We start from the raw sequence: 25,242 nt of genomic DNA, 5'->3' as shown, positions 1-25,242 counted from the left end.
AATAAATAAATGGGGGCGTATTCGGAAAACTCGCTCGGACACGTCAATTGAGATTGTAAGTTGCACATTTTTTACAATAAAAAGTTTTTATACAGAGTGTGCCATGTAGGCGAGGCTAATACCGACTTTCTTATTTTAAATGGGATACCTTATATGTTATTATATTTTTGAATTCTCGACAAAATTCCAAACATTTTGATGTATCACATGCCATACTTTTATTTGATTGTTTTTAAGATACAGAGCGTTAAGAAAAACGTATTTCATAAAGTTAAAGAAGGTTCTTTTAAATCTTTTTCTTTAATAAGTCTTCAAAATGTAAACCATTTACTATTTGGCAATTCCCTTAAAGTACTATAAATTCTTTTTGAATGTTTCTTATGAATTTTGGAGAAATGTTTCGATACTCTTGCCTTATTCTAGTTTTCAACTCCTCAATATTTGCCGGATTGGTCACATAAACTTTGGATTTCAAATATCCCCATAGAAAAAAATCCAGGGGAGTCAAATCGTGCGATCTTGGTGGCCATTCAAAAGGTCCTCTACTGCCAATCCATCTGCCTGGAAAAATAATATCCAGATAGTTTCGAACGGGTCTTGCAAAATGGGGAGACGCACCATCTTGCTGAAACCAGATGTTTCTATTCGGCATATCAGCTTCTATCGGATCAGGGAATAGAACAGCTAGATTTGGAATTAGTTCTTGTTGTAAAAACTGTAAGAACCTTGCTAAGAAATTTGGACCTACAACTTGCTAACCTAGACTTCCTGCCCAAACATTTACTCTTTCTGGGTGTTGAGTGTGGCCTTGCCTCATCCAACATGGATTTTCTTGTGGCCAATAACGGCAATTTGGACAATTTACTTCTCCGTTCAGCATAAATGGCGACTCATCGGAAAAGAGAATGTTTTCTGTAATGAGATTATTATTCTGCATTAATTCCATAAATTGTTCACAAAAATTCAATTCTTCTATCTGCATCCTACTCATTGAATTCCTGGAGAATTGTTAGTTTTTAGGGATGAAATTTGTCTTCTTCAAGAACCGTTACTACTGAAGACTGGCTCACTTCCAATTCGCGCGCTACCTGCCTAGTGGGAATATTAGGATTTTCTTCAATGGCTAATAACATATTAAATTTGGTGTCTTCATTAACCGCAGATCGACGAGAACTAGTTATTGCTTTTACGTGACCATTTTCCTGAAACTGTTTTTCAATCTTGCTTATAGTACTTTGAGATATGGGGTCAAAATTTATTAAATGTCAAAATTATAAAAATGCCACATTTTTATTGGACATTCATAAAATACATTACGAAAAAGAAAACTTTTTACTGAAACGCATATTTTTTGAATATGAAACATTTTTAAAATAAAAATCAAAACTTAAAAACAGATGAATAAAGGTATGGCAATTTTGTGCAGAATCCAAAAATTAAATAACATATAGAGTGTCCCATTTAATAAGAAAGTTGGTATTAGCCCCATGGCACACCCTGTATAAAAAAAAATTATTGTAAAAAATGCGCAACTTACAATCTCAATTGCCGTGTCCGAGCGTTTTCCCGAACACGCTTCCATTTATTTATTATCGAATTTATTGCAAATTACATACTCACACTGAATACATTTTATATGGTGGTATTCTAAGAACAGAATAAAAGTAAAACAAAAATTTTACATGGAAAAGTAAATTAAAAAATAAATTATTTTATATTCGATTTATTAGTCAAAATGAAACTCGTACACAATTAAAAATACACAAAAAAAAATTAAAAAAATAATTAATATTTGATTGGCAGCCCTTTATTTTTTATAACATCTATCAATCGATTTGGTATTGACCGCACTAATTTTTTACAATATTTTATTAATATGTTATACCATTCCTCTTGAATCACTGCTTTTAATAATAATAATAATAATAATAAACGGCTTTTTATTAAACTCGGCGAAGGGCAACCTGGAAGAATATTTGCGTAACTAAGCATATAGAAATCAGCAATACGTAACATTGTAAATTACATGGTATAAACCGTTCTAATTAGTAACAATAATTATGATAATGAGAAATTTACAAAATTCAATCTAAATAGAATTAAAAGTATAAAACTTAATTTACCCAACATAAACCCTTTTATATATTTTTTAAAACTTGACTAACTACAATTTTAAAGTTTATTATGCAACAAATTGTTATATACTTCTGAAGCAACAAACGAAAAGCTACGTCGAAACATAGCTGTGCGGTGCTTTGGTATATTTAAAACGTTATTTTGACGTGTGATACGATCGTAAGTGGACAATCTAAAAGTTAAACGCTTTCTAAGATACTCAGGCGCTCCACTAGAGAAGATTCCGTGAAGAAACCATGCGAAGTGTACCCCCTCTCGAGCCTTCATATTTAACCACTTCAGTGCAGGTAACTTATATCTGATGTGATCACGGGGCCCTTAAATTATAATAAAACGTATACATGAATTCTGCAAGCGTTGTATTATATAAAATTATTTTTTTGATGTTACATCCAGGGTTGAGCCATGCACAAAATTACAATATGCAGTATGAGAGAGAACCAAGGCTTCGCACAAAACATCTTTACTCTTGTACAGATTCCGCAATGACATATACGACCATTAAAGGACTCTTGCCAATTGGCTGCGAAATCGTTACTTAGAATCAATCATAATGCTGAGATTCTTACATTCACTCACGATCGGAATTGGTGTTTGGGATACATGAATAGCCAAATTATTCGTTGCCCACCCATGATCAGGACCAAATTATTTTACGACTGACTTCAACGGATTCAGTCGCAACCCAATATTTGTAGAATATTTACTCTAAACACTCATTCAATCGAAAAACAGCTTCGTCCGCATTTGCTTTAGAAAAACTGGTATTATAATTGGGTGTCATCCGCGTATTGTTAAACCATACAATCATTGACAATAGAATCCATGCCACACGTGTAAATAACAAAGAGCAAGGGTCCCCATCCGCACTAACTGAGTTCTACCTAATAGGTAGCTCTCAAAAAAAAAACGAATGAACCAAAGAGAAAATCCCAAAGAACTCAACTTAGCGCACAGAAGCTTGTGATCTAACGTGTCAAAAGCCTTGCTGTAATCAAGCAGAACCAGTGCTGTAGTATTACCCTTATCAGCTGCTTCATCTATGTCGTCTTTAATGCGCGATAAAATAGATGTTGTAGCCTGATTGAGTAGGACTAAGAAAATAGTAATGCGTTAGTTTAGATAAGTAGTCACTTGGGCGTAAATTAATTTTTCCAGGATCTTAGAACACACACATAACAAACTTATAGAAAACGTTACTAGTTTGTTATTTTTGGGCAAAGGAAGAACCACAGATATTTACCACAGATCAGGGAATTGGCCACAAAGCTTTTAATCCTTCTTTGTTTGAGATTTCATGATTTCGTATTGAGGAGCTCTTAAATGCGACCATAAGTTTTCGATGACATTAGTATCTGGACTTTTTGGGCTGGAGTTTCAAGCACTTTGGGATAGTTAGAAAGTAGCCCGGTCTTAACTTTTTGTGCCTTATGCTTAGGATCGTTGTCTTGGTAGAATTTAAAAGTGTTTTGAGCATTTGTAAAGCAATTCAGATAAATTTTTTCAACGGCCGAAGAGCCTATTTCTTAATAAAACTTAAGATTAAAATACCAATTTTGTCCAAACAAATTCCCATCATCAACATCTAAAAAAAGTCGATGAACTTAACGATTGGTTTAGCATCTCATATTACTCCTCCGACAAACGAAACCTTCAATTTCATTAAATCTAATTAGAAGTTTCCACCATTATTTTCTTTTACACCAGTCGATGAAAATTTATCAAATTTAATTATTAAACTGAAATTTAAAGCGTTTGGGGCTGATAATTTAAACACAACATTAATAATTTTATTCTTTTTTGCCCGTCTATAATACCATTTATTACCAATAATATAAATAGTTGTTTGTTAAACTCCTACTTTCCAAAATCTTGGAAGTCCGCTTTTATTTTGCCACTTCCTAAAAATCATAATCCATTAAATTATGGCGAACTTAGATCAATTTCAATATTACCAGCCCTTTCAAAAATTTTGGAAATAGAAATGGAAAAACAGATTACCGCCTATGTTACTGATAAGAATATTATATTACAGAAACAGTTGGGTTTCGAAATGGATTTAGCTGTGTTACCGCTATTACTGACGTCACCGATGAGGTTGTCGGCAGTTTGGACAAGGGTGATGCAATGATTTTAATGCTACTTAATTACTCTAAAGCATTTGATATGCTAAATCACGAATTTTTGATTACTATTTTACATTATTTTAGTTTTAATACTACAGCTACTAAATTAATTTTATCTTTTTTAAGTGATAGAACACAAAGAGTTTTAATCGGGAAAGATAAGTCTAGGGTGGCAAGTAAGGTCTGGAATCCCTCAACGTAGCAGTCTGGGTCCTTTGTTATATAGCATTTTTACGTTGTCTTTCATGGATAAATTGGAATTCGGTAAATACCGCCTCTACGCGGACGACACACAATTATATCAGTCATTTAATGCTAGTAATGTTGTAGGAGCTAGTTTTTATTTGAATGCTGCCCTTGCTATAGTAAATAAAGAGTGTGGCAATGTTATTTTGTAGTGATAATAACAGAAGGGCGGCTTTGGCTCATGCCCAACTAATTCTTAATGGGGGAATTTATGCCTTTTCATGACTCAACTAAAAATTTAGGCGTAATGATAGACGTCAAGCTGAAGTTCACAGATCATATTACAAGTTAGTCTTAAGAAAGGATTTTTATTGCTAAAAAATCTTAACCAGCATAGATCTTATTTATCAAAGGAAACAAAAAAAATGTTATGCGACTCATTAATTCTATCCTATTTCAATTATGCAGATACAGTGTATGGACCATTTTTAGACTGAGCTTACTCTGCAAGAATTTAAAAAGTACAGAACTCGTGCATAAGAATTATTTGTGGAATTAGACATAGGGAAAGGGTATCACATTAATTAGTTGACCTTAACTGGTTTTAATATGTTAGCTCGCCGAGAGTTGCACTCCATATGTTTTTTTTTACAAAATAATGAAATTTAAAGCACCACCATATCTCTATAATAAGCTTAGATATGGTACTGACGTTCACAATATAAATATTTTGCAGGCATGCAGAAAAAAGTAATTTTCTTAGAATATTGTGGCCAAAATTAATAAATACAGAACTTGGGATTTTTTAGATCTATATCGGCTTTGAAAAAATTTATCAAAATAGTTCTTTTATCTAAACAAAACAATATTTAGTGCATTGAAAAACAATTTATGTTATTTCCTGTTAATACTGACATCCTTGGTAAATCTGTGGTTCTGCTCTCTTTTGTGTCAGCATTCCGTGTTTGTATCTGACGCGCGTTTGAAAATATAAATTTTTATATGTATTTTTTTTCTACTACTATAAGAGTCTACAACAGAAATATAGTAAATATACCTGTCCCCCTCGTTCCTCCTCTCCTGCCTCCTATTTACTAAACTAGGGTAATTTAGATTTTTTTTTTGGTTATGGATGTAAGGTATGCATGCTATTTATACAGTTTATAATGCGGTTTGTGATTATTTTTCTAAATTATAAATTAAATATTCAAGGTCCTAGTGGCTCCTTCTTCTGAGGGTAGCCGAAACATGACCTTTATTTCCTCTTTACCGTTACATACTGAATTAATACATACTGAAAAATGTTTTTTCTTTTCATTTATATATACATTGTAAACTTATCTATATCTATCAGTGAGTATGTATAATATCTTATGAGGAAATATAAACTGTCAATTATTATTGTTATTATTATTATTATTAAGTGCCATAACAAAAACTAGCCATTTATAACCTCAACTCTGGGCCGAATGTAGCAGAGTAGCTTAAGTGATCCGGTAGGGGATCGTATTTTCAGTAACGTGATATTCCTTAAAGTGATATTTCGTAGTGGCTTCTTTTTGAAAGTGGTATGGCATATCATGTTTCATACCAAACAGGCCGTAGTTCTCCCTAGTAAATTAATTGCCCGAGAAAGCAGCCCAGTGCAAGAAGCAAGTCTGTTTGTAAATGAAATAGGTATAACATGGAACTAATTCAACAAAATTTATATTAAGTGCCATAACAAGAATGATCATTTTCGCTCCCATAAATGACAATTTTCAACATTATTTTTATTATAAATTTTGAATTAGTAAATAATATCTTGTTCCCCATTTCTTTGGGTCAACTCGCCAAAGTCTTTTTCAGTTACCTCCCTGCGCTCTCTGTATACAGTAAGATAACCTTTTGGGCCTAATAACTCACTTTTAATACCCCGAACATTATTATAATGGCAACTTTGTAATAGATATCCAATGTTTATGACACTCCTAATTTTTTAAATGTTTGCAGATGACACTCCTTGCTTTGATTTTATGCATCATAGAGGATGAGTCAGGAGTAAAATAAATAAATAATTTAACAAATACTGATTAGTAGACTTATCTAGAAGAAATATTAGGATGATCCATTAAAACAGTAGGGCAGAATTCTAATTAATTTGCGAGTTTTGCATACTTTTTAAATGGTAATAAATCATAATTTAAAGCAGTCGGACGACCTTATAACGAATCACCATATTGTGTTTTTAATAAGATTTACCTGATTTTCGCCATGAGTAAACCCATCAGGGTCATTTCTTTATTTAAATTAGGTGATTCAGAATGTCTTTTTTTTCAGTTCCATGTTTATTCCTCAATTATTTTATATTAAGTGCAATGGCAAAAACTTCTTCTGATTTAATAGATAACGAGATTTTATAAATATGGGTTATGACTTGTTCTATACAACTATATAGTATGTATTAATTATTATTATGGTATTGAGATTAAGGTTAATTATTTACCATATTGGGTAACTCGACTGAAAAAGCATCAATTTAATAAATGACCCATAGGGGAAATTACTGATTTAATTGCTTACATTACCACTAACAAGCATAATTTGAACTAATAAGGTTTCTATAAAACATTTACATCTTCCAAGGGGCTACTTTGATACGTTCATATTCATAGGATTCACCTGCACAAGAATTTTTCCTAAATTTTTATAGGGTCAAAGAAATATACAAGGTAAATAAAATAAACCCTGTTTTTATGAAGTGTTACTTTATTTAAATATATACTCAAAATGCATTCCATGGCTAAACAAAAGTATAATCTATTTTCAAACTCATTTTTCACATTTTGAAACACTTTTCTTGGAATAAATGCACCTTCTGTAATAAGCTGAAGATCATCGAGTGAAACTGGTTGCGTTTTAAACATAACAGTTTTTAAGTGACCCCAAAGTGGAGGGGTGTTAAATCAGGTGATCTCGCTGGCCATACCATTAGACCTCTTCTCCCAATCTACTGATATGGAAACGCATCATGTGAAAATTGCCTTACAGGAAGAGCATAGTGAAGTGACGCTCCATTTTTTTTTAAAAACGTAATAAATCTCCGTTTAGGTTCCTACCCCATGATAAGCCAACAATTTTCTATTTGTTCAACAATTTTAGGTTGCATAGTGATTTTCAACATTTCCAAGTAAGTTCCCATTAATAAATAGAGGCCCGACAATAATATCACCCAATATTCCCGCCCACACATTGATTTTTTCTGGATACCGTGTGTGTCCTTCCCTGAAAACATGCGGATTGTGCATCTATCTAAGGGAAGGCTTTCAGAATGTTAGAAATGAAAATAGAAAGCATTTTAAAGATCTAATTAAGTAAAATGACACTTTATATATATATATATTAAACAGATTTTATTTGATTTAACTTATACTCAACAAGATGGAGCGCCACCCCACAATGCTCTTTCTGTGAGGCAATTTTCACATGATGCGATTCCAGATCATTGGATTGAAAGAAGAGGTCTAATGAAATGGCCGGCTAGATCATCTGATCTAACACCCTTTGACATCCTTTAGGCTTACTGAAAAACTGTTGTTTTCGACAACGGATTATTATACAGTGTGCATTTTTTTTCTCTGGAAAAAGATTATACTTTTATTTAGACCAAAATGAAATGCATTTTGAGCATGTAATTAAATGAAGTGACACTTCATAAAAATTATTTTATTTAACTTTTTGACTATAAAATCTTGGAAAAATTCCAAAATTCTTATGCAGGTAAATACTACTCCAAAAGGCCTTTAGTTTAAGCTATTCCAGACGGCTCAAGAGGTGGCTCACGCTATAAATAACTAAAATTTGGTGGTTGTAGTTCCCTCTACCTGTATAACATTTGTACCAAATTGCGCGTTTCTAACTTTTTTACTTTCAGAGATATTTGTATTGAAAGGTTTCAAATTGACACCCTGTATTTGAATGGCTATCGTATAGTACGAAAAACAATGTTTCTTTAAAATAACACCGGCGCTCGTATTAAATGCAATTATTCATCCAAATACGATTTTTTTTATTGAATGCGTACCTTGGTTGCAAATAGCGTTCGTTAAAACGATATTGTCATTGCAGCGGTTATATTGTCGGGAGTGATGATTTAGTGGCGTCTTAAAAAAAAAGGTATTCGTTAAATATACCACACGTAGAACTTATTAATATATTCTATGCATGTTTTGAAAGAATTGTGAACATTTCAGGTAATTTTTTTGAAATTAAGACTTCAAATTTGGTAGTTCTTAGAAGAAACTCTGTCCTGTGAAATTATTGGATAAGAAATGCTGTTTTTCTACTCAAAGCTTTTAAATTATTTCATGAAAATATTCGTTGAAGAAATTAGCAAAAGCTATGTCCCAAATAAAAGTGTCTTTAATACACAAATCTTTAATCCAGAATCACTTTTACACTCTCATAAACGCCTCTATATTAATGTTCAAAAAAGCTGAACTTATTTTGAGTAGTTTTAAGTTATGCCCAAAAATTACCCTAAATGGTATATGATATATGATATTATAACTAATTAGCACCTTATGCAGCAGGCTTTGATGCAGTTGTTTCGAATGTTAAAATTTTCATTTTTCAGGTGGTTTCATGGACACTTATCCGGTAGAGAAGCCGAAAAATTAATCCTAGACCGTGGCAAAAACGGCAGCTTTTTAGTCAGAGAGAGCCAATCAAAACCGGGCGATTTCGTACTGTCAGTGAGGACGGACGATAAAGTCACCCACGTCATGATCAGATGCACTACAGTAAGTAATTAATTAATAACGGTAATGCCTTAGGAAATCAAAAATAAGCACAGAAAGATATTTCTCTTGTGTACTGGCAAGTACGTAAAATTGTTTTAATAAAAAATAGAGAATCTAAATTTAAAGATTTTAAGTCATATTTGGGCATACCAGACACCTGGTTGAATAACTTTATTGATGATGAATCTATACATATTCATACATATTCACATAGTATCTCTGGACGGGGTAGTGTTTTATATAATGGATTTTATTAAATCTAAGACAATTAATTATATTAGCATATCATGTACTGCCTATTTAAATAAGATTATTTTAACAAAATTTTTATGGTTCCACGGAAACGCATGTTCTCCAATTTACTAAGTAAAGGACCGTGGCTTTTAATATCAAATGCCTTGTGTAGACCTAAACACAGAAATTTAACCTACTTTATTTTTAATTTTTTTGTTAGTTGTTAAAAATAAAGAAATAAGTAAAAAAATAAAGAGGTATGTATGCTAATGGTAGCTTTCAGCTTTTGAGCAATATAGTTGATTGTGAGTTTGGCATGAGTTATTTAAATCAGATGCTTACTTGTGGGCGCCATCCAGTTTTGTCAGAGTGTATTCAAGTATATTACAAACTTATAACTAGCAAAAGTTTACTGTGTATAAAGGGACGAAAAAATATCACACTCAATTAAACACGAAACAAGCTTCAACCAGCTTTAATAATAAGTAGTCATTTACTTTTAATATTTAAACGTAACTGTCACAAATAAACTTTTTCAAAAAAAAACAACAAATAGTCTACCATTCTGCTTTCACCTATCTGTATAATAAATTTAAATATATAATATTAAAAGGTTTCTAGGAAAAAATCTAGGTTTATGTATTGAAGCTTTTAAATAACCTGCTGATAGATACTCAGCAAAGCTTTGGCCAAAGTTATATTATTATTTATAAAAATATTAAAGAAATTAAATCTCTTTCAGAGAAGTTGTTTAAAGATTTTAATTTTTGTTAAAAAGTTGAATGTTCACATGTGGCACATGGCAGTTAAAGGTATAGAACGGTAGGAATCGTAGAGAACCGTAGAGAATCGTAGGGACCCTAAAAGAAACACGTGGAGTCTAAGTATAGTTTCCACAGAAAATCGACAATAAAAATACCTTACCTCAAGATTTTAGGAGGGTCTAAGTATTAGCAAGTGTCCATATGTTAAACACAACGTCTTAAAGAACGACGAAAGGAAACTACATATTACGTCAAAATATAAGGAAGGTGTTTTACTCATCAGAGTCCCTAGATTAATAGTTGAGGAGTAGTACTAACCGGAAATGAAAGTAAGTTTGTGACGTCAATGTAGCGGGAAATTTAAAACTTGATTATGGTGCCAAATTTGAATTTTTCTCTACTATAACGTGCGTTTAAAATTAGTGAAAAATGTGTGGTTCTTTCGGAAGTAATCTATTTCCAAAATCCATAAATCACGGAAGAAAATCGCTTTAGCTTTGTTTATTTTATATGCTGTACACTGATAACCAGTAATACAGTAAGCCTATAGATGGATATCGTCGGCCAAATGAGAAAACCGCGTAACTCCACTTTTTGTCGAAATTGAGATTTTATCGCCATCTATCAAAAGAGTACGAAACCCGCCTATTGTGAAAACCACTTATCAATCAAAACTAAATTCCCACCAAAAAAAGGAAAATTAGCAAAGCGCGTAACTCCAACTGCCAAAAATATAGCAGGAAAAACGCGTATCTCCCAGTTTGTTATGCACTGTCAGTAGTGTACGTACGTGCTTACTATTGCAGTTAGAAAAAAGTGCTAAATCAAACGTTAAATTAAGTGGAACCATTGAATTTATAAGGTAAGATCATTACGTTGAATAAGTACATTTCCAAAAACATTGTTAGTTTATTAGTAATTATAAAAATACCTCTTTTAAATTAGCTTTGGAGTTACATGGTTTTCTTTTTTTAGTTTAAGAGGCACATGCAGTACTTACGTGGTTTTCGATTAAATTTTAAAATTAAAATTAAAACTATTACTTTTAATTAAGTGCGGTTTCAATTTATAAATAAATAAAAATCTTTTTTAAGATGTTATCGCGAACAAAAACTATTATGATGATGGCAAATCAGCAAGTTCGTATATATTCTTTCGAGTATATAGTTGGAGAAAATGGGTTTTTAGTTCCTGATGAGTTTGAAGACATACGATAGTTAGTGGGAAACCCAAACAACGAACTGCTTTATGCCGTAAACCTAAGTGAACAAGAACTTGAAAATAGTCAGATCGAAGATGCGCGCTTATCTGCTATCGACTCGCCAGCATCTGAAATTCCACTTGGTGTTATAATTCCAATTGAAGACACATCAGACTTTGTGAAAAGCCTAAACAATGAAGCGTCTTATACCAAAAGCCTAAGTGACCAGGAACTTGAAAATAGTCAAATTGAAGATGGGCTTTTATCTACCTTCGACTCACCAGCACTTGAAATTACACTTGGTGTTGAAATTCCAATTAAAGACATATTAGATTTGATGGAAAGCGAAATCAATAATGCTTCATCTTCAAGGATTACTTGCTTTGCAAATTCCCAAGATGAGAGGGATGATAGTGATAACTCGGACGATGCTTATGTTCCCGAAGAAAATAATTCGGATAGTTCGGATGAATCTGATACTGACAATACTGACATGAACCAAGAACAGCAAGCCATACTCGATCAGATGAAAGTGCAACACCAGCAGCCACCAGTACCAGAAACTGTTCTTAAAACTCAAATTAGACGAAAAAGATCAACACCGGCTACCTGGAATTGTAACATAAATAACACTAAACGTTCAAAGGGATTACCATACCAAGGAAAAAAGAAAATTGGGAATACTTGCAACTACAACTTGCTTGTTCAATATTATATTACTCATAGATTTTTCATTTATTTTATTTTTATATTTAGGAAAATTTCTGCAAAATCCTTGTGGGTGTACACTTGGCAAAAAAAAATCTACTATTCAATGTGACACATTAACAGATGAAGAACGAATTCTCATATTTAGAACATTCTGGAACAAACTAAATTGGGCGGAACGAAAGATGCACGTAAAGACCTTAGTCGAAATTCACGGTGTCAAAAGAAGAAGGGGAGAGCAAGAAATAGTATCCAAAAGAAATTTTTCTATGAAATACTTTCTAAAATTTGACACTAAGAAAGTTAGAGTTTGCAAAAGAATGTTTGGGGGGATATTGGGGTTAAAGGAAACAATGGTTTTAAATTGGATAAAAGATGAAAATCAGAATGTCAATTTTGAATCTCCTGAAGTTAATCCAAAAAGTGAAATAAGAAAGATTAAATTTGCTGAAAAGAACGCCGGCATTTTCGAATTTTTAAATATGCTACCAAAACTCGAAAGTCATTATTGCCGAGCATCTTCAAAAAAACAAAAAACAAAACCTCTTTGGCGGTCACGTGCTGAGTTATATAAATTTTATAGAACCGAATTTTGTGTTGAGCATAATTTGGAACCAGTAAGTACAACTCTGTTTTTTAAAAAATTTAAGGAGCTAAACCTATCTCTCTATAAACCAAAAAAAGATTTGTGTGATTCGTGTGAAGCATTTAAAAAAAAAAATTTATCAGAGACAGATTATAACTTGCACCAGACTTTAAAAGAAGAAGCGCGTCAAGAAAAAGAAAATGACAAAACAAAGACTGAAGCTATAGTAAATGTCTATACAATGGACTTGGAGTGCGTATTATTGTCCCCGAAATCAACAGTTTCTTCTATGTACTATAAGACAAAGTTGATAGTGCATAATTTTACCATTTTCAACTTAAAAACCAAAGAAGGTTTCTGCTATCTTTGGAACGAAAGTGAAGGGAGGATAACGGCGAACGAATTTTCGTTAATTCTTTCCTATTTCGTGGAACAAGAAGTAAAAAATAAAAATCCAAACGAAATGATTTTTTACAGCGATGGGTGTACAGGGCAAAATCGAAACTCCATACTGGCCAATGCATTCCTAAATGCAGCAATTCAAAATAATATTAGTATAACCCAGAAATATTTGCTTAAAGGACACACACAGATGGAGGTGGATGCAATGCATTCTGCCATCGAACGTCAAATTCGCGACCGTAAAATAAATCTCCCTGCAGGTTACGAGGGCTATTGTCAAAGGGCTAGATCGGTTCCTTTTCCATATTCAACAAAATACATTGATCACACCTTTTTTAAGAAGTTTGAATGTTTAAAATTTTATTCATCCATACGCCCTGGAAGAACCGTTGGCGATCCCGTTGTTACGGACCTAAAAGCCCTAAGATATTTGCCCAGCTGTGAAATAATGTTCAAATTAAGACACACAGATCCATGGAATGTCCTGAACCAAAGACTTTATAAAGTATACTTAGTAAATTTGTGGATTTGCCAGTCCTGTACACTGAACGTCGAAAAATCAAGAAAGAAAAATGCGACCACTTACAAGCTTTAAAATCGAGTATATTACCTGATTATCATAAATTTTACGATGACTTGTTATACGACTGAATTTTTTAGTTTAAAGATCTATTAATGTAAATTTTACCTTCTAAATATTGGAAATTCGTTAGGTTTTTTTTTGCAAATTATTTTGTTCGTTGTTGTTAGGTAAGTGTTTTCAAAGAAAATTAATACTTTTTTATACCTAGCTACATTAAAAATGATCTAGGATTAAGGTAATTTTAATTTTTTAAATAAATATTTAGCTTTTCTTTCAACTTTTTGATTTTTCTAGTATTTTTTTTATATCTGGAAAAGCCCCTATATCCGCAATTACACATATTTTTTAGACGGAAAATCGCGTAACTCCATTTAATACTAGAAAACAATATATTTTTCAAAGTTTTCCCTCTACATGGTAAAAACAAAGTATTATTGCTCATATTTAAGGTTTTAACAATTGTTTGATATTAAAAAAGGAAGATAGGAAACAGTTTTTCTTGTCTCCTGAAAAATTCCCCAAAATGGAGTTACGCGGTTTTCTCATTTGGCCGACGATATGTAGATTTGTTATAAGAATATGATTTGTTCTGGTATGTATTTTATAAAAACGCTTCAAAATGTCAATGTAACCATGATCAAGGTTCTGAGCAATGGCGCTAATTAATTCCAAATTTGAAAAAAACCGTAATATGAGTTGAAGAAGTAGTCTATTCTTACATATAACATATCCATCATCAGGGAAAACAAATGAAGGGGTTCCGTCAATACATCTTATAGATCTAGTGCTTTAGACAAGGTTAAAACGAATATATGTTCGAAACATGTCGGATTAATATTTTTTAATTAAATTTAGTGGAGGATGACCGAAGTATCTTTAGTTACCCATTGTAATAATATGAGTCAAATTTTATATATTGTTCAAGAATAAAGTTTTGAAAACATGAAATTCTCGTTTAGAGTAGACATGGGTTAAGTTTTAGAACTTTAATTATTTATAACCGTGTTATTATTTGTACAAAAAAAGGTTCGCACTGAAGTACATAACCACCGTTTTCTATAAATTCATAGCTCTCCTATTTACTTATTGGAAGATATTTAACATTATCTCTGTCATGAAACACCTAAAAGACAAAATATCAGTATTTGCAAAATTAAATAGTAGTCTTTTTAGTGCATCTTTCGATTATTGCTTTAATGTCTCAATCAGATATCTCAGAATATAATCATATTTTTTTGTTATTACAAAATAGCATAAGCTATTTTTCTACCAATAGGATAGAAGAAGCATCAGGAAATAATGCCCAATTCTAATATTCCATAATATTGATTTGAATGGAAGTCATTAATGTAACTCTCCATATATAAAATCTTTGTAAATTCCTTTAAAAAAAATATCTGGCCTGTACGAATAAGTTTTTTGGAATGTTGAAGAACAGGGAACTGATAATATTAAATCAATATGGATTAATGATGTTTATGGTTGCTTAATGACTAAGTCGTTACTGCTTAGGGTATACTGATATTAAATATTTATATATTAATATTGTGTTGCTGTTTGTGTACATTATTAAATTGTTCTGCCGTATATAGGTATCTCTATACGCTAGACTGCGAAAATTTTTATATAATACGGGTTGTTGTTATAATATTGCACTAATGTAAATTAAAAAAGTCATTATTTTCATTAAAATTATCGTTTTTAGGACAACAAATACGACGTGGGTGGTGGTGAAAAGTTCAATACGTTAGCCGACTTAATCGAGCATTACAAGAAAAACCCAATGGTGGAAACCTCCGGCACGGTGGTCCATTTGAAACAACCGTTCAATGCGACCAGGATAAACGCCTCCGGAATCCATTCCAGAGTGAAACAATTACAGGTGAGTACAAATTTACATGACAATTTAGTGGTTTATTGGATCTTTGAATAAAAAAACACATAATTTTTTAGTCCGAAAATGGTCCAAATAGCTTTGGAAAGGCCGGGTTTTGGGAGGAATTCGAGAGCCTACAGCAGCAGGAGTTTAAGCATTTATATTCAAGGAAAGAGGGCAGCAAACCAGAAAACAGAAATAAAAATCGATATAAAAATATATTACCATGTAAGTAAAGTACAGAAAATATACCCAAGAATAGTACAAGTTCGCCGAAATTTTAAAAACTATTAGGAATATTTGCTCAATATTCAGGTATTTTTCTAAAGGCCTGTTTAGTCAATATCCTTAAATAATATGATATCTTAGTAACAGTTTGTAAGCCAGTTTTGTATGAAAGCATAAGGCCATTTTCACTTGCATAAAGAAGTTTCTGAATTATTTGAATTTATATGCAAACATTCTGATAATTGAGGAAATTATGTGGTGGTGCGAGGCTTTTTTTTTTGTACAAATTTTTAAATATTACAAAACTCCATTTATATTTTGTACTGAGTGGTCACATGCGGTCATATGCGAAAAATTAAAATAAAGGCATTAGAAGTTTAATAAAACATACTTTAAATATATTAACATTGCATATAAATATTCGTTCAATCTAAAAACCCGTTTACATCTCTTACATATTTTGGTAAAAAAATTGTTATCTGTGGTGATTGTAGTGTCAGGGGTCTGTCGCAATGTTTGTTGTTATATATAAGTCCATCGTCTAGTGTTAATGACTATATTTCCAAGTGAAAGTTCATGTTTAAAGATATACCAAGAATGTATTTTTCACCCTACTACACAGATGGCAAAAACGCTTCGTTAATAAATTGTTCAGCCTTAGTACCACCATACATATAACATTAATACTATACAGTGGACTTGCGACTGGTACTAGAATCAATACAGACAATTTTTTAAAAAGCGACATTTTTAATTCACTAAATGTAGAAAGATGTTTAACTTCGTTTCTTACTCCAAAGGTAATTCTGAATTAGGATTTGGCAAAGTCTAGGGGATTCTTGTAGATTAAAATTTAAGATTTTGCATATACAATACAAATACAATTCCAACTAAGTTGACATCCAATATTTTTAAATATTTCTATGAGTATGTGATATATTTATTAGGGACATACATCACTAATGTTTCATTTAAAATATTGATAGTACAGTGTATGTTTTGTATCTTGCTAAAATATAAATCAATATTAGGACAAATCACTTTAATTATAAAAATTATTCCAATTGATTTGACCTTAAGTTGAAAGAAATTGATTGTTATTAAAATTAAGAGATACGAATGTTACATTAGAATTTTTTTTAAATGACATGAGCCTGTGCTTTTCATATAGTGTTATATTTCATATAGTGTATCACGAATAGTTAAAGATAAATTATGTTTATCTTTAACTATTCGTAAATCTAGGTGTAACTCTTGATGGCGAATTAACATTTGAATACCACCTACAAATAATTTGTGTAAGAGCTTTAAAAAGTAAGGGTTTTACCAAAGCTTCTGCGTTACTAATATTGTATAATCCTTAATTGGACCCATATTCGAGCCACTGTTATTTGGACTTCAATTTATCAAGTATATATTACACGTATAGAAATTATACAAAAGTTCATACATTTTCTTAATTACCGTTTTATTAGAAATAAACATTTTTATACATACAATGATAATTTGAAATGCTATAATATATACTCACTCAAAACTAGTTGTAATTCTCTAGTAAATTGTATTTTTCTAGTTGCTTTTAATTAAATGTTTACCTACAAAAGTGTAAACAATTTACTTGTTTTGATTTCTGCCTACATCATATTCACATAAACGCCAACCCTTACGTACAAAGGTAACTTTTAGTATTCCAAGATCACAATAAAACTATATTCTGCATTTACCGCTTATTCGTTGCACTAGAGAATTCAAAAAAATAAATCAGTTTTCGATATTTTTTATTTCAATTTCAACAGATATAAGGAAAAAAAATAAGCTTTGTTAGCTTAGGTAAAACACGTGGTAATACTAATATAAATGTAAAATACTTGCTAGACTATATACTTAGAGGTCTGATGACGCCCTAGTTGGGCGAAACAAGTACTGTAATCTACATATTATATCGTGACACCGGTTAGATCTTGCATTATTGTTTACTATACTGAAACATTTTATGAAAGTGTCATGTAAAAGTGACACTGGCCAGTAAAATATTTACCCTGCAATACCAATCAAAAAGGGACACAGTGTACTATCTCAACTAATACACATTTAAATCGGTTTAACAAAACTAGACTAATAAAACCACTTTTCAGTCGATGACACTCGGGTAAAACTAAAAAACGTCGATCAATCCGGCTCGGATTACATCAACGCGAACTACATTCAATGGAAATGTGACGATCCGATTAACCAAAGCGGGGATTCCGGGGCAGAGGGAAAAACTTATATCGCGACGCAGGGGTGTCTACCCTCGACCATACCGGACTTTTGGCAAATGGTATGGCAGGAAAACTGTCGCGTCATCGTTATGACCACCAAGGAAACCGAGAGACTTAAGAATAAGTGCGCGAGGTACTTTTCATTAAATTATCTTCAATAAATTGTAGAGAATTAGTGTGTAGAGGTTGTCGTGGTTTGGCTGTTTATATTCAATATTCGTTATCTTATTTATAGATACTGGCCAGAAGAACATTGCACCAAGGAATACGGAAAAATTACCGTAAAAAATCTGATGGAATCTTCGACACAGCACTATACCTTACGTGAATTCTCCGTTACCCAAGAAGGATGCAGTGACGAACGAAAAGTGTATCACTACCATTTCACCGTAAGTAAAAAATTGATTTAATAAACTTGATCTGTTGAAAATACTAAAAATAAATGAAGCTACATAAAACAACCACCATTACTGTGGTAATGATCAAGTACATCATTCTTGCACTCACTGTGTTTTAACTCTTCAGTCTTAATTAATATATCGTTCTTGCCTTTTACAATTTATTTTTTATATGGTACTGATCAATTGCTTTTCTTCACAACATACTAATCACTATGTTAACCGCGCCATTTATTATGCTCTCCGTGAACTTCCTACTCTCCTCTTGCTTTCACCAAAAATGTTTGTAACACACCATCAGATATCCTGGTGCTTTTAGGATTTCACAACATAGATGTCACCTAAGGTTGAGTTTAGTATTTTCTTTAACATACTATTCAGTTCAATTATTGACGTCTCTTTTCATCTTTGTCAACAATAGAATATAAATAAAAAAATAAGTAAATAAAAGGTTTTTTACATAAACTCAAGCTCTGTGGTGTGTGTAACTTGTACCAATTTTAAACCTTTGTAAGTGTGCCTAATATTAATTTTAGGTCTTTTCTATGTCTGTTTGTCTTTTTGCTTCTAGTTTCTTTGTTTAAGCCTATTTCCTTTCAGTACCCCCCTCTGATGACACCGTTGTATCCGAAATATGTCGGGAATTATAAAACAGAATATAGGATTAAAGGAGTATAGGATTTTACTTACTCATTTTACTTTCATTATTATTCTTGTTATTTTAAAGGCGTGGCCGGATCACGGGGTACCATCAGACCCCGGATGCGTTCTCAATTTTCTGCACGAGGTAAACAAACGCCAAGAGGAACTCCAAAAAGATCTGGAACAACCTCCCGGGGCGATTTTAGTCCATTGTTCCGCCGGTACGGCCCGATTAAACCGCTCTTAATGTTTTTCTGTTATAATTATTAATTTTACAGGTATTGGTCGTACCGGTACCTTCATAGTGATCGATATGATTCTGGATCAGCTGAAAAAGTACGGGTTAGATTGCGAAATCGACATTCAAAGGACAATTCAGATGGTGAGGGCGCAGCGGTCCGGCATGGTACAAACGGAGGCGCAGTATAAATTTGTTTATTTGGCGGTTCAGCACCACATTGAAACGATTACGGAGAGAATGAAAGCCGAACAAGTAAGATTCAATGAAAAATTTTATTGATAAAAGTCCAAAGTGTTTAAATCTGGACATTCCGAAGCCAATTAACCTCTTCGGACCCATGAGTATCATCCATAAAAATGAATGTTGTTTATGAATATTGTTTTAAATAAATTCGTGGGTAATTTGGTCAAATGCAAGAGAAAACTATTTGTTTCTAGCCAATGATGCCAATTATATTTAAATCATCTTCAGGGCTCTACAATAGATAGAAACAAATGTGTTTAAATTTTTTATAAACTATTAAATTTTGTTAACATTTGTGGATGTAAATGATAATATGAATGTCATAGTTTTAAGACGGGGTGAAGAGAAAATTACCAAAAACGCTTACTCTTAATTGTCTCGCGTTAACTTAAAATAGAACATAATAAAAGTTTAAAAACGTATATATCACAGTTTAAGGCCTGATAAGTACACGAAGTTATGCAATTAAAATATATGATGTAAACAAATTAGTATATTAGTGCTGTTGCTTGATTGCTGTATTGAGTGAAGTAAAGTTGGTAATTTAGATATTAAATTTGAGTAAGCAGAACTTGGGTTTTCCGTGTCACACCTAAAGTTGTTAGTGTAATATTTCTTAATATAAATGATTTCACTTGTATTGCGCTCAATTAAGGATTTTTATTCGTCAAGAATTTGGATATTATGAAAGTCAAAAGAATGATCTAGTTCTATAACATGTTCAACTAGCGTTGTATGGCGAATAACATCTATTCTTTTTGCAGCATCTCTGTGTATTATTTAATACGTTCTTTTGCCACAGTTGTTACAAGGAATTTTGGATATTATACCTGAGATTTTGATCTCATCGCGATTTTTTAATTGAGTGTTTTTGAGAGTATGAGGGGTATACTTATAATTCTTAAGTCAGAGAAACTTTGAGGGTTATTAATTTTAGATAAATGTATGTCAATTACAGTGATTTATATGGCGAGTATATCACACATTTTTATTATGGCGTTAATAATATGCATTACAATGTTTCTAATAAAACGGCCGCACATTTTCATGATTGTATATGCACCCATTGCTACATTGCTAGTTAATATAAAATTAAATTTAAATTCAGAATCTCGAATATTGTTATTATAATATTCCTTAATAGTCTCTATCATAAAACAAAAACTTATTGCTTCCAAGAAATACGATGTCTTCGCCAGAAATACATATGTGTAAGAATGAAGATGCACATTTATTTAAAAACGTAATAATTTAAGGACTATTTGAGGCATTAAAATCGGTATTTCACCAAAAGAAAATTACCTTTCTTAAGAATATTTTCATGTAGAACTATTGTGAATTTAATAAAATAATAGAAAATAATTTTCTGAGATGCAACCAGATGATTTTACTGGCGAAAAGTTTTTTAATCCATATAAATTCCAATCTAATCAAGATATTTTTATAATTTCTTCACATCATTATAGAGGGGACTTCAAAGATGAATTCTAGGTAAAAATCTAGCTCCAAATTTAGTATTGAAAAATGAGAATTAATTTTTTCAAGTTCTATAGTTAACTGTTGTGTTAAAACTTTAAGAATCTGGCCATCACTCCCGTAGGCACAGAAATCAAACATACCTCTTAAAAAATGCCACAGAAAAAGATAGTTTACTCAGACAAGCATTTTGAAATTCTGACATTAACTATATCTGAGCAAATCGCTGATATACCTATTTCAAGTCCAAAAATTTGTTGATTTGTTGAAAATTTCCGTTGAATTTGAAATACCTACTCTTAATACAAAAATTAAACATGCTAAAAAAGTCACGCAAGCATTGTGTGGTATTAGGTGAAATCAATGGATATCGTTTAATGATAACATATTTAGTCTGATCAATAGGGATATTTGTAAATACGCTAAAAATATCAATATATAATTTTCAGGGAGTATTATAGACTGGATGAAGTTAGAAAGTTAAAGTTGTTCACAAAGTATTGGCGTCTTTGAAAAGGATTTCGTAAAACTTACTGCAGAATGTTTGTTTCCCATTTGGGGGTATGATCAATGGGAAAATCAATAAAACTCACTATAGGTCTAATGGGATTTCCGTAGATTAAATATTTAGGTAGATCATAGATTTTTGAAAACACCCCATTTTGCAGTTTAATTTTTCAGCCACTGTATCATTCAACTTTTTTTTGAGTAGTATATAAAAACAAAAATCAAATAGCATGTTACATTTATATTGAATTATTTTTGTGAGATTGCTTGAACATTTTCTGTAAATAGTTGTGTTACTTAAAACGGTGTTTACGTATGATAAATAATCTATTTTATCCATCAAAACAGTTATGAGATTATGACGGACAAACTAAACATAGCCTGTCCAAATAAATGGTAATTTTTGCAAAAAAAATATTTTTACAGCGCTTGACTGTATAAACTCAGCAGGTGTTAGTTACCCTAGTTGTAAAATCAAGCGAGAGTGGTGAATATCGAAAGTAAACTTGTTTGTTGTGAACCGCATGAAAAAATTGAGGTTAAGTGTGGTTGAAAATTGAAAAATTCAGTACAGTTCATGTCTGACATCTTTTCTAAGAACGTAAACAAAAATTTCAAGACATTAGGGTTGAAATAAAATGACTTAAAAATAGAATGATCCTACTGGAACCGCGGCAGTTAAGCTAAAAGTTAGAAAATACTTAAGTCCTTATGCAATAAACATATTCCAAGGGCTCTATAATATATTCCACAGAACAAAAAATAATCGCAAAAAGTAAAAATTATTAAAATAAGAAATAATAAACAAAATAATTTCTAATAAAGTTGAAACAAAGAAACAAGCTATATGTGAGATGGAGAGGAAAATACAGATTTGATGATTACACTAAAATTAAATATAAGAAATAAAAAATTAACTAAATAAAATAAGAATAAGACTTCAAAATCAACTCACTAACAAAAAATTACTAGAAGTACAAGGTGGTGATGGAAGGAAAATAGTTAAGGAACCGTGCAGTAGAAACTCCAAGAAAAATAAACAAATACGCAAATTAAAGAAAGAAAATGAAGATGACTGTAAATCATATGTTTGATGACTCCAAGATGGCTAAAAAATAAATGCATATTTTTCAACTAAAGATTGGATTCAAGAAAAATTAAAAACCAGGGCTATTAGTCATAAGGAGGAGGAACAATAAGCTATTATACTTCAACAAACAAATATTGAAGAGACATGGAAGATACTGATTGACATTAAAAATAATTTTGCATCTAGTATAGACTGTATTAGACCTGTATTTGTAAACTTAACCAACAGTGTGCTAGAAAGTGGGTAATATCCGGGAATATTTAAACTTGCAAAAATAGTGTTTATACACAAAAAAGGTGCACATGATGTGATAAGCAAGAATCGCCCTATATCGTTATTAAATACATTTAGGAAAATTGTTGAGAAAGTTGTAAATTTGATAAAAGCCAATACGTATTCTAACAACAGCAGTATATTAGGAGCAACCGTTAAACTTTTAGAATACAAATCAAAAAAATTATTTGATTTAGATTCACTTTCGTCAGGCTTTTTACGAAATATTAGTGATTTAGCTATGGGGGAACTTGAACATAAGGTAATTTAAGAAGTCTTAATCTGAAGCGCTTGTTCAAAAAAAAAATTGTTTGTATTGCAGCTACATAGCTAAAATCCATTAGATGAAATATTGAACGGATTGTTCATTTCTTCATTCTGGAATTCAAGGGATATTTGGCTGTAACCCCTGGCAAGCAGATCGACGCCGCCCATTTTCTCATTTATAGTACTAGTTTTTACAATGGATGCTCTGGTCCATTACAAGCACTATATATGGCAATATGGAAAATCCTATGTCGATGTTCTTTCTGGAACAGACAACCCCTACAATGCCCTGTAAGTTTAATAATCACCCCAATTTTTAAGTAAGAGGATCTCCAATTATAGACCCATCTCATTGCTGCCAGATTTGTCGAAGGTACTTGAAAAGTATATGGCATGTAAGATTACTGACTTCTTTGAAAAAAACAACTTATTCACTAACAGTCAATTTGGATTCAGGAGGGGAAGGGGCCTGGCACTGTTCTTCTTAATCCTTGGTCTTCGATCTGACATAAAGGATGTCTTGTAGCGTCGTAAACAAATTCTTACGCTTTTCTGTGATCTTTCTATTGTATTCCACACGAATTCCTGTTAAATAAATTAAAATTCTACAATTTTTCAGAAAACAGCATGAACCTTTTTAAGTCTTATCTTAATGAACGCACACATACAGTGAGGGTGGGACGGGTGTCATCCTCAGAGGGTGTCTTAAAGATAGGAGTACCACAGGACTCTAATATGGAACCCATTTTATTATTCATTTTTATAAGTAACTTGCCAATGTGTGGGCTTGCTCCATACATATTGTTTGCGAATGACACTACTCTCACTATTCATGATAATTATTTGTAAAGTTTATGGAGACGATCTGGATCTGGAGCACAACTGGAAGCAGAAGCATGGTTTAATGCCAATAAACTAATGCTTGATAAAGAAAAGACTCAAAAAATGATATTCTCTCTGAGGGATATTGCAGCTTTTACAAATCCATTTCAAGTAAAAATTTTAGGCTTGTATTTTGAATCGAAGCTCATATGGGATGTTCATTTCGGGAAGACTGAGAGGCACTATGTTCTTGCTAAGAAACCTCTAGGACTATGTATCCCACAGGACATTATTGAATGCTTATTATGGCCTTTTTCACTCGGTCATGTTATATGGTTTTCTAGCTTGGGGAGGTGCACCTTCGACTTCAAGATTGTTTTCTCTACAGCGCAAGGCTATTAGGATCCTAGCAGGTACAGGTTTTAGGGATGACTGCAGACCAGCTTTTAAAAAATTAAATATACTTAGTCTTCCATCAGTTTATATTGTGTGTACTTTATGTAAAAAAGTTTGAATGCCAATTTTTAATCCAGGGTAATGTTCACAATTATGAAAGCAGGCATTTAAATAATATTGAGCAAATACTTTAAATAAGTGGCAGGATCGCTCGGAGGTTATGGCAGTTAAACTGTTTAACAAGCTATCAAATTTGCCCATTAACTTTTTTAAAAAAAAGTTAAAAATTTACTTTGTACAGGGGTATTTTACAACACACAAGAGTTTCTTTAACAATATATAGCTAATAGTGCTTTTTAATGTCCTACTTGTCTTGAGTGTCATATGATGTATTTTGATATGAATAAATTAAGTTGAAATTGAAAAAAATTAAGTTAAAACCCAATCCAAGGTGAAAAGGTGTTCAGTCGAATCATTTCACAACTGCCTTTGTATTATCTTCGGTTACAAGCACATCATACAACCCTATTTCAGAATTTTTCAATTCTCTACCAAATTTGAACGAAACGTCGGTTTTTGAAATGCGATTTTTCAGCAAGATTTTAGTAATATAAAATTTTTGAGCAAGCGCCAGTGAGTTTTTCTGAAGTGAAATACCGATCTATAAAAATAGATATGCCTATAGTTAGAGTATCAGCTAATTTAAGTACAACTCTACCACCAATCTCCAGGGTCTCAGTTAAAGGTAGTAAGCTGTATTCAATTTCCCTGCTTTTTCTGTCAAACATGTGCGATCTGGAAGAATACCTTGGGGT

At 32.0% G+C, this 25,242-nt stretch overlaps 1 protein-coding gene across 4 annotated transcripts in view; it reads left to right on the top strand.

Moving 5' to 3' along the window:
* The window catches only part of LOC126740992 (tyrosine-protein phosphatase corkscrew), a 49,174-nt gene that overhangs the window by 17,734 nt on the left and 6,198 nt on the right, over positions 1–25,242 (top strand). For all 4 annotated transcript variants that reach the window (XM_050447251.1, XM_050447227.1, XM_050447236.1 and 1 more), the window contains 7 exons: positions 9,064–9,229; positions 15,413–15,589; positions 15,661–15,811; positions 17,947–18,205; positions 18,308–18,461; positions 19,198–19,333; positions 19,391–19,605. In XM_050447251.1, coding sequence (XP_050303208.1) covers positions 9,064–9,229; positions 15,413–15,589; positions 15,661–15,811; positions 17,947–18,205; positions 18,308–18,461; positions 19,198–19,333; positions 19,391–19,605 — 1,258 coding nt within the window. The remainder of the gene's footprint in view (positions 1–9,063; positions 9,230–15,412; positions 15,590–15,660; positions 15,812–17,946; positions 18,206–18,307; positions 18,462–19,197; positions 19,334–19,390; positions 19,606–25,242) is intronic.

Source organism: Anthonomus grandis, chromosome 1 (genome assembly GCF_022605725.1).
Source record: "Anthonomus grandis grandis chromosome 1, icAntGran1.3, whole genome shotgun sequence".
Taxonomy (NCBI): domain Eukaryota; kingdom Metazoa; phylum Arthropoda; class Insecta; order Coleoptera; family Curculionidae; genus Anthonomus; species Anthonomus grandis.
Note: the sequence above shows the minus strand (reverse complement) of the source record. Positions and strands in the feature narration are given on the sequence as shown.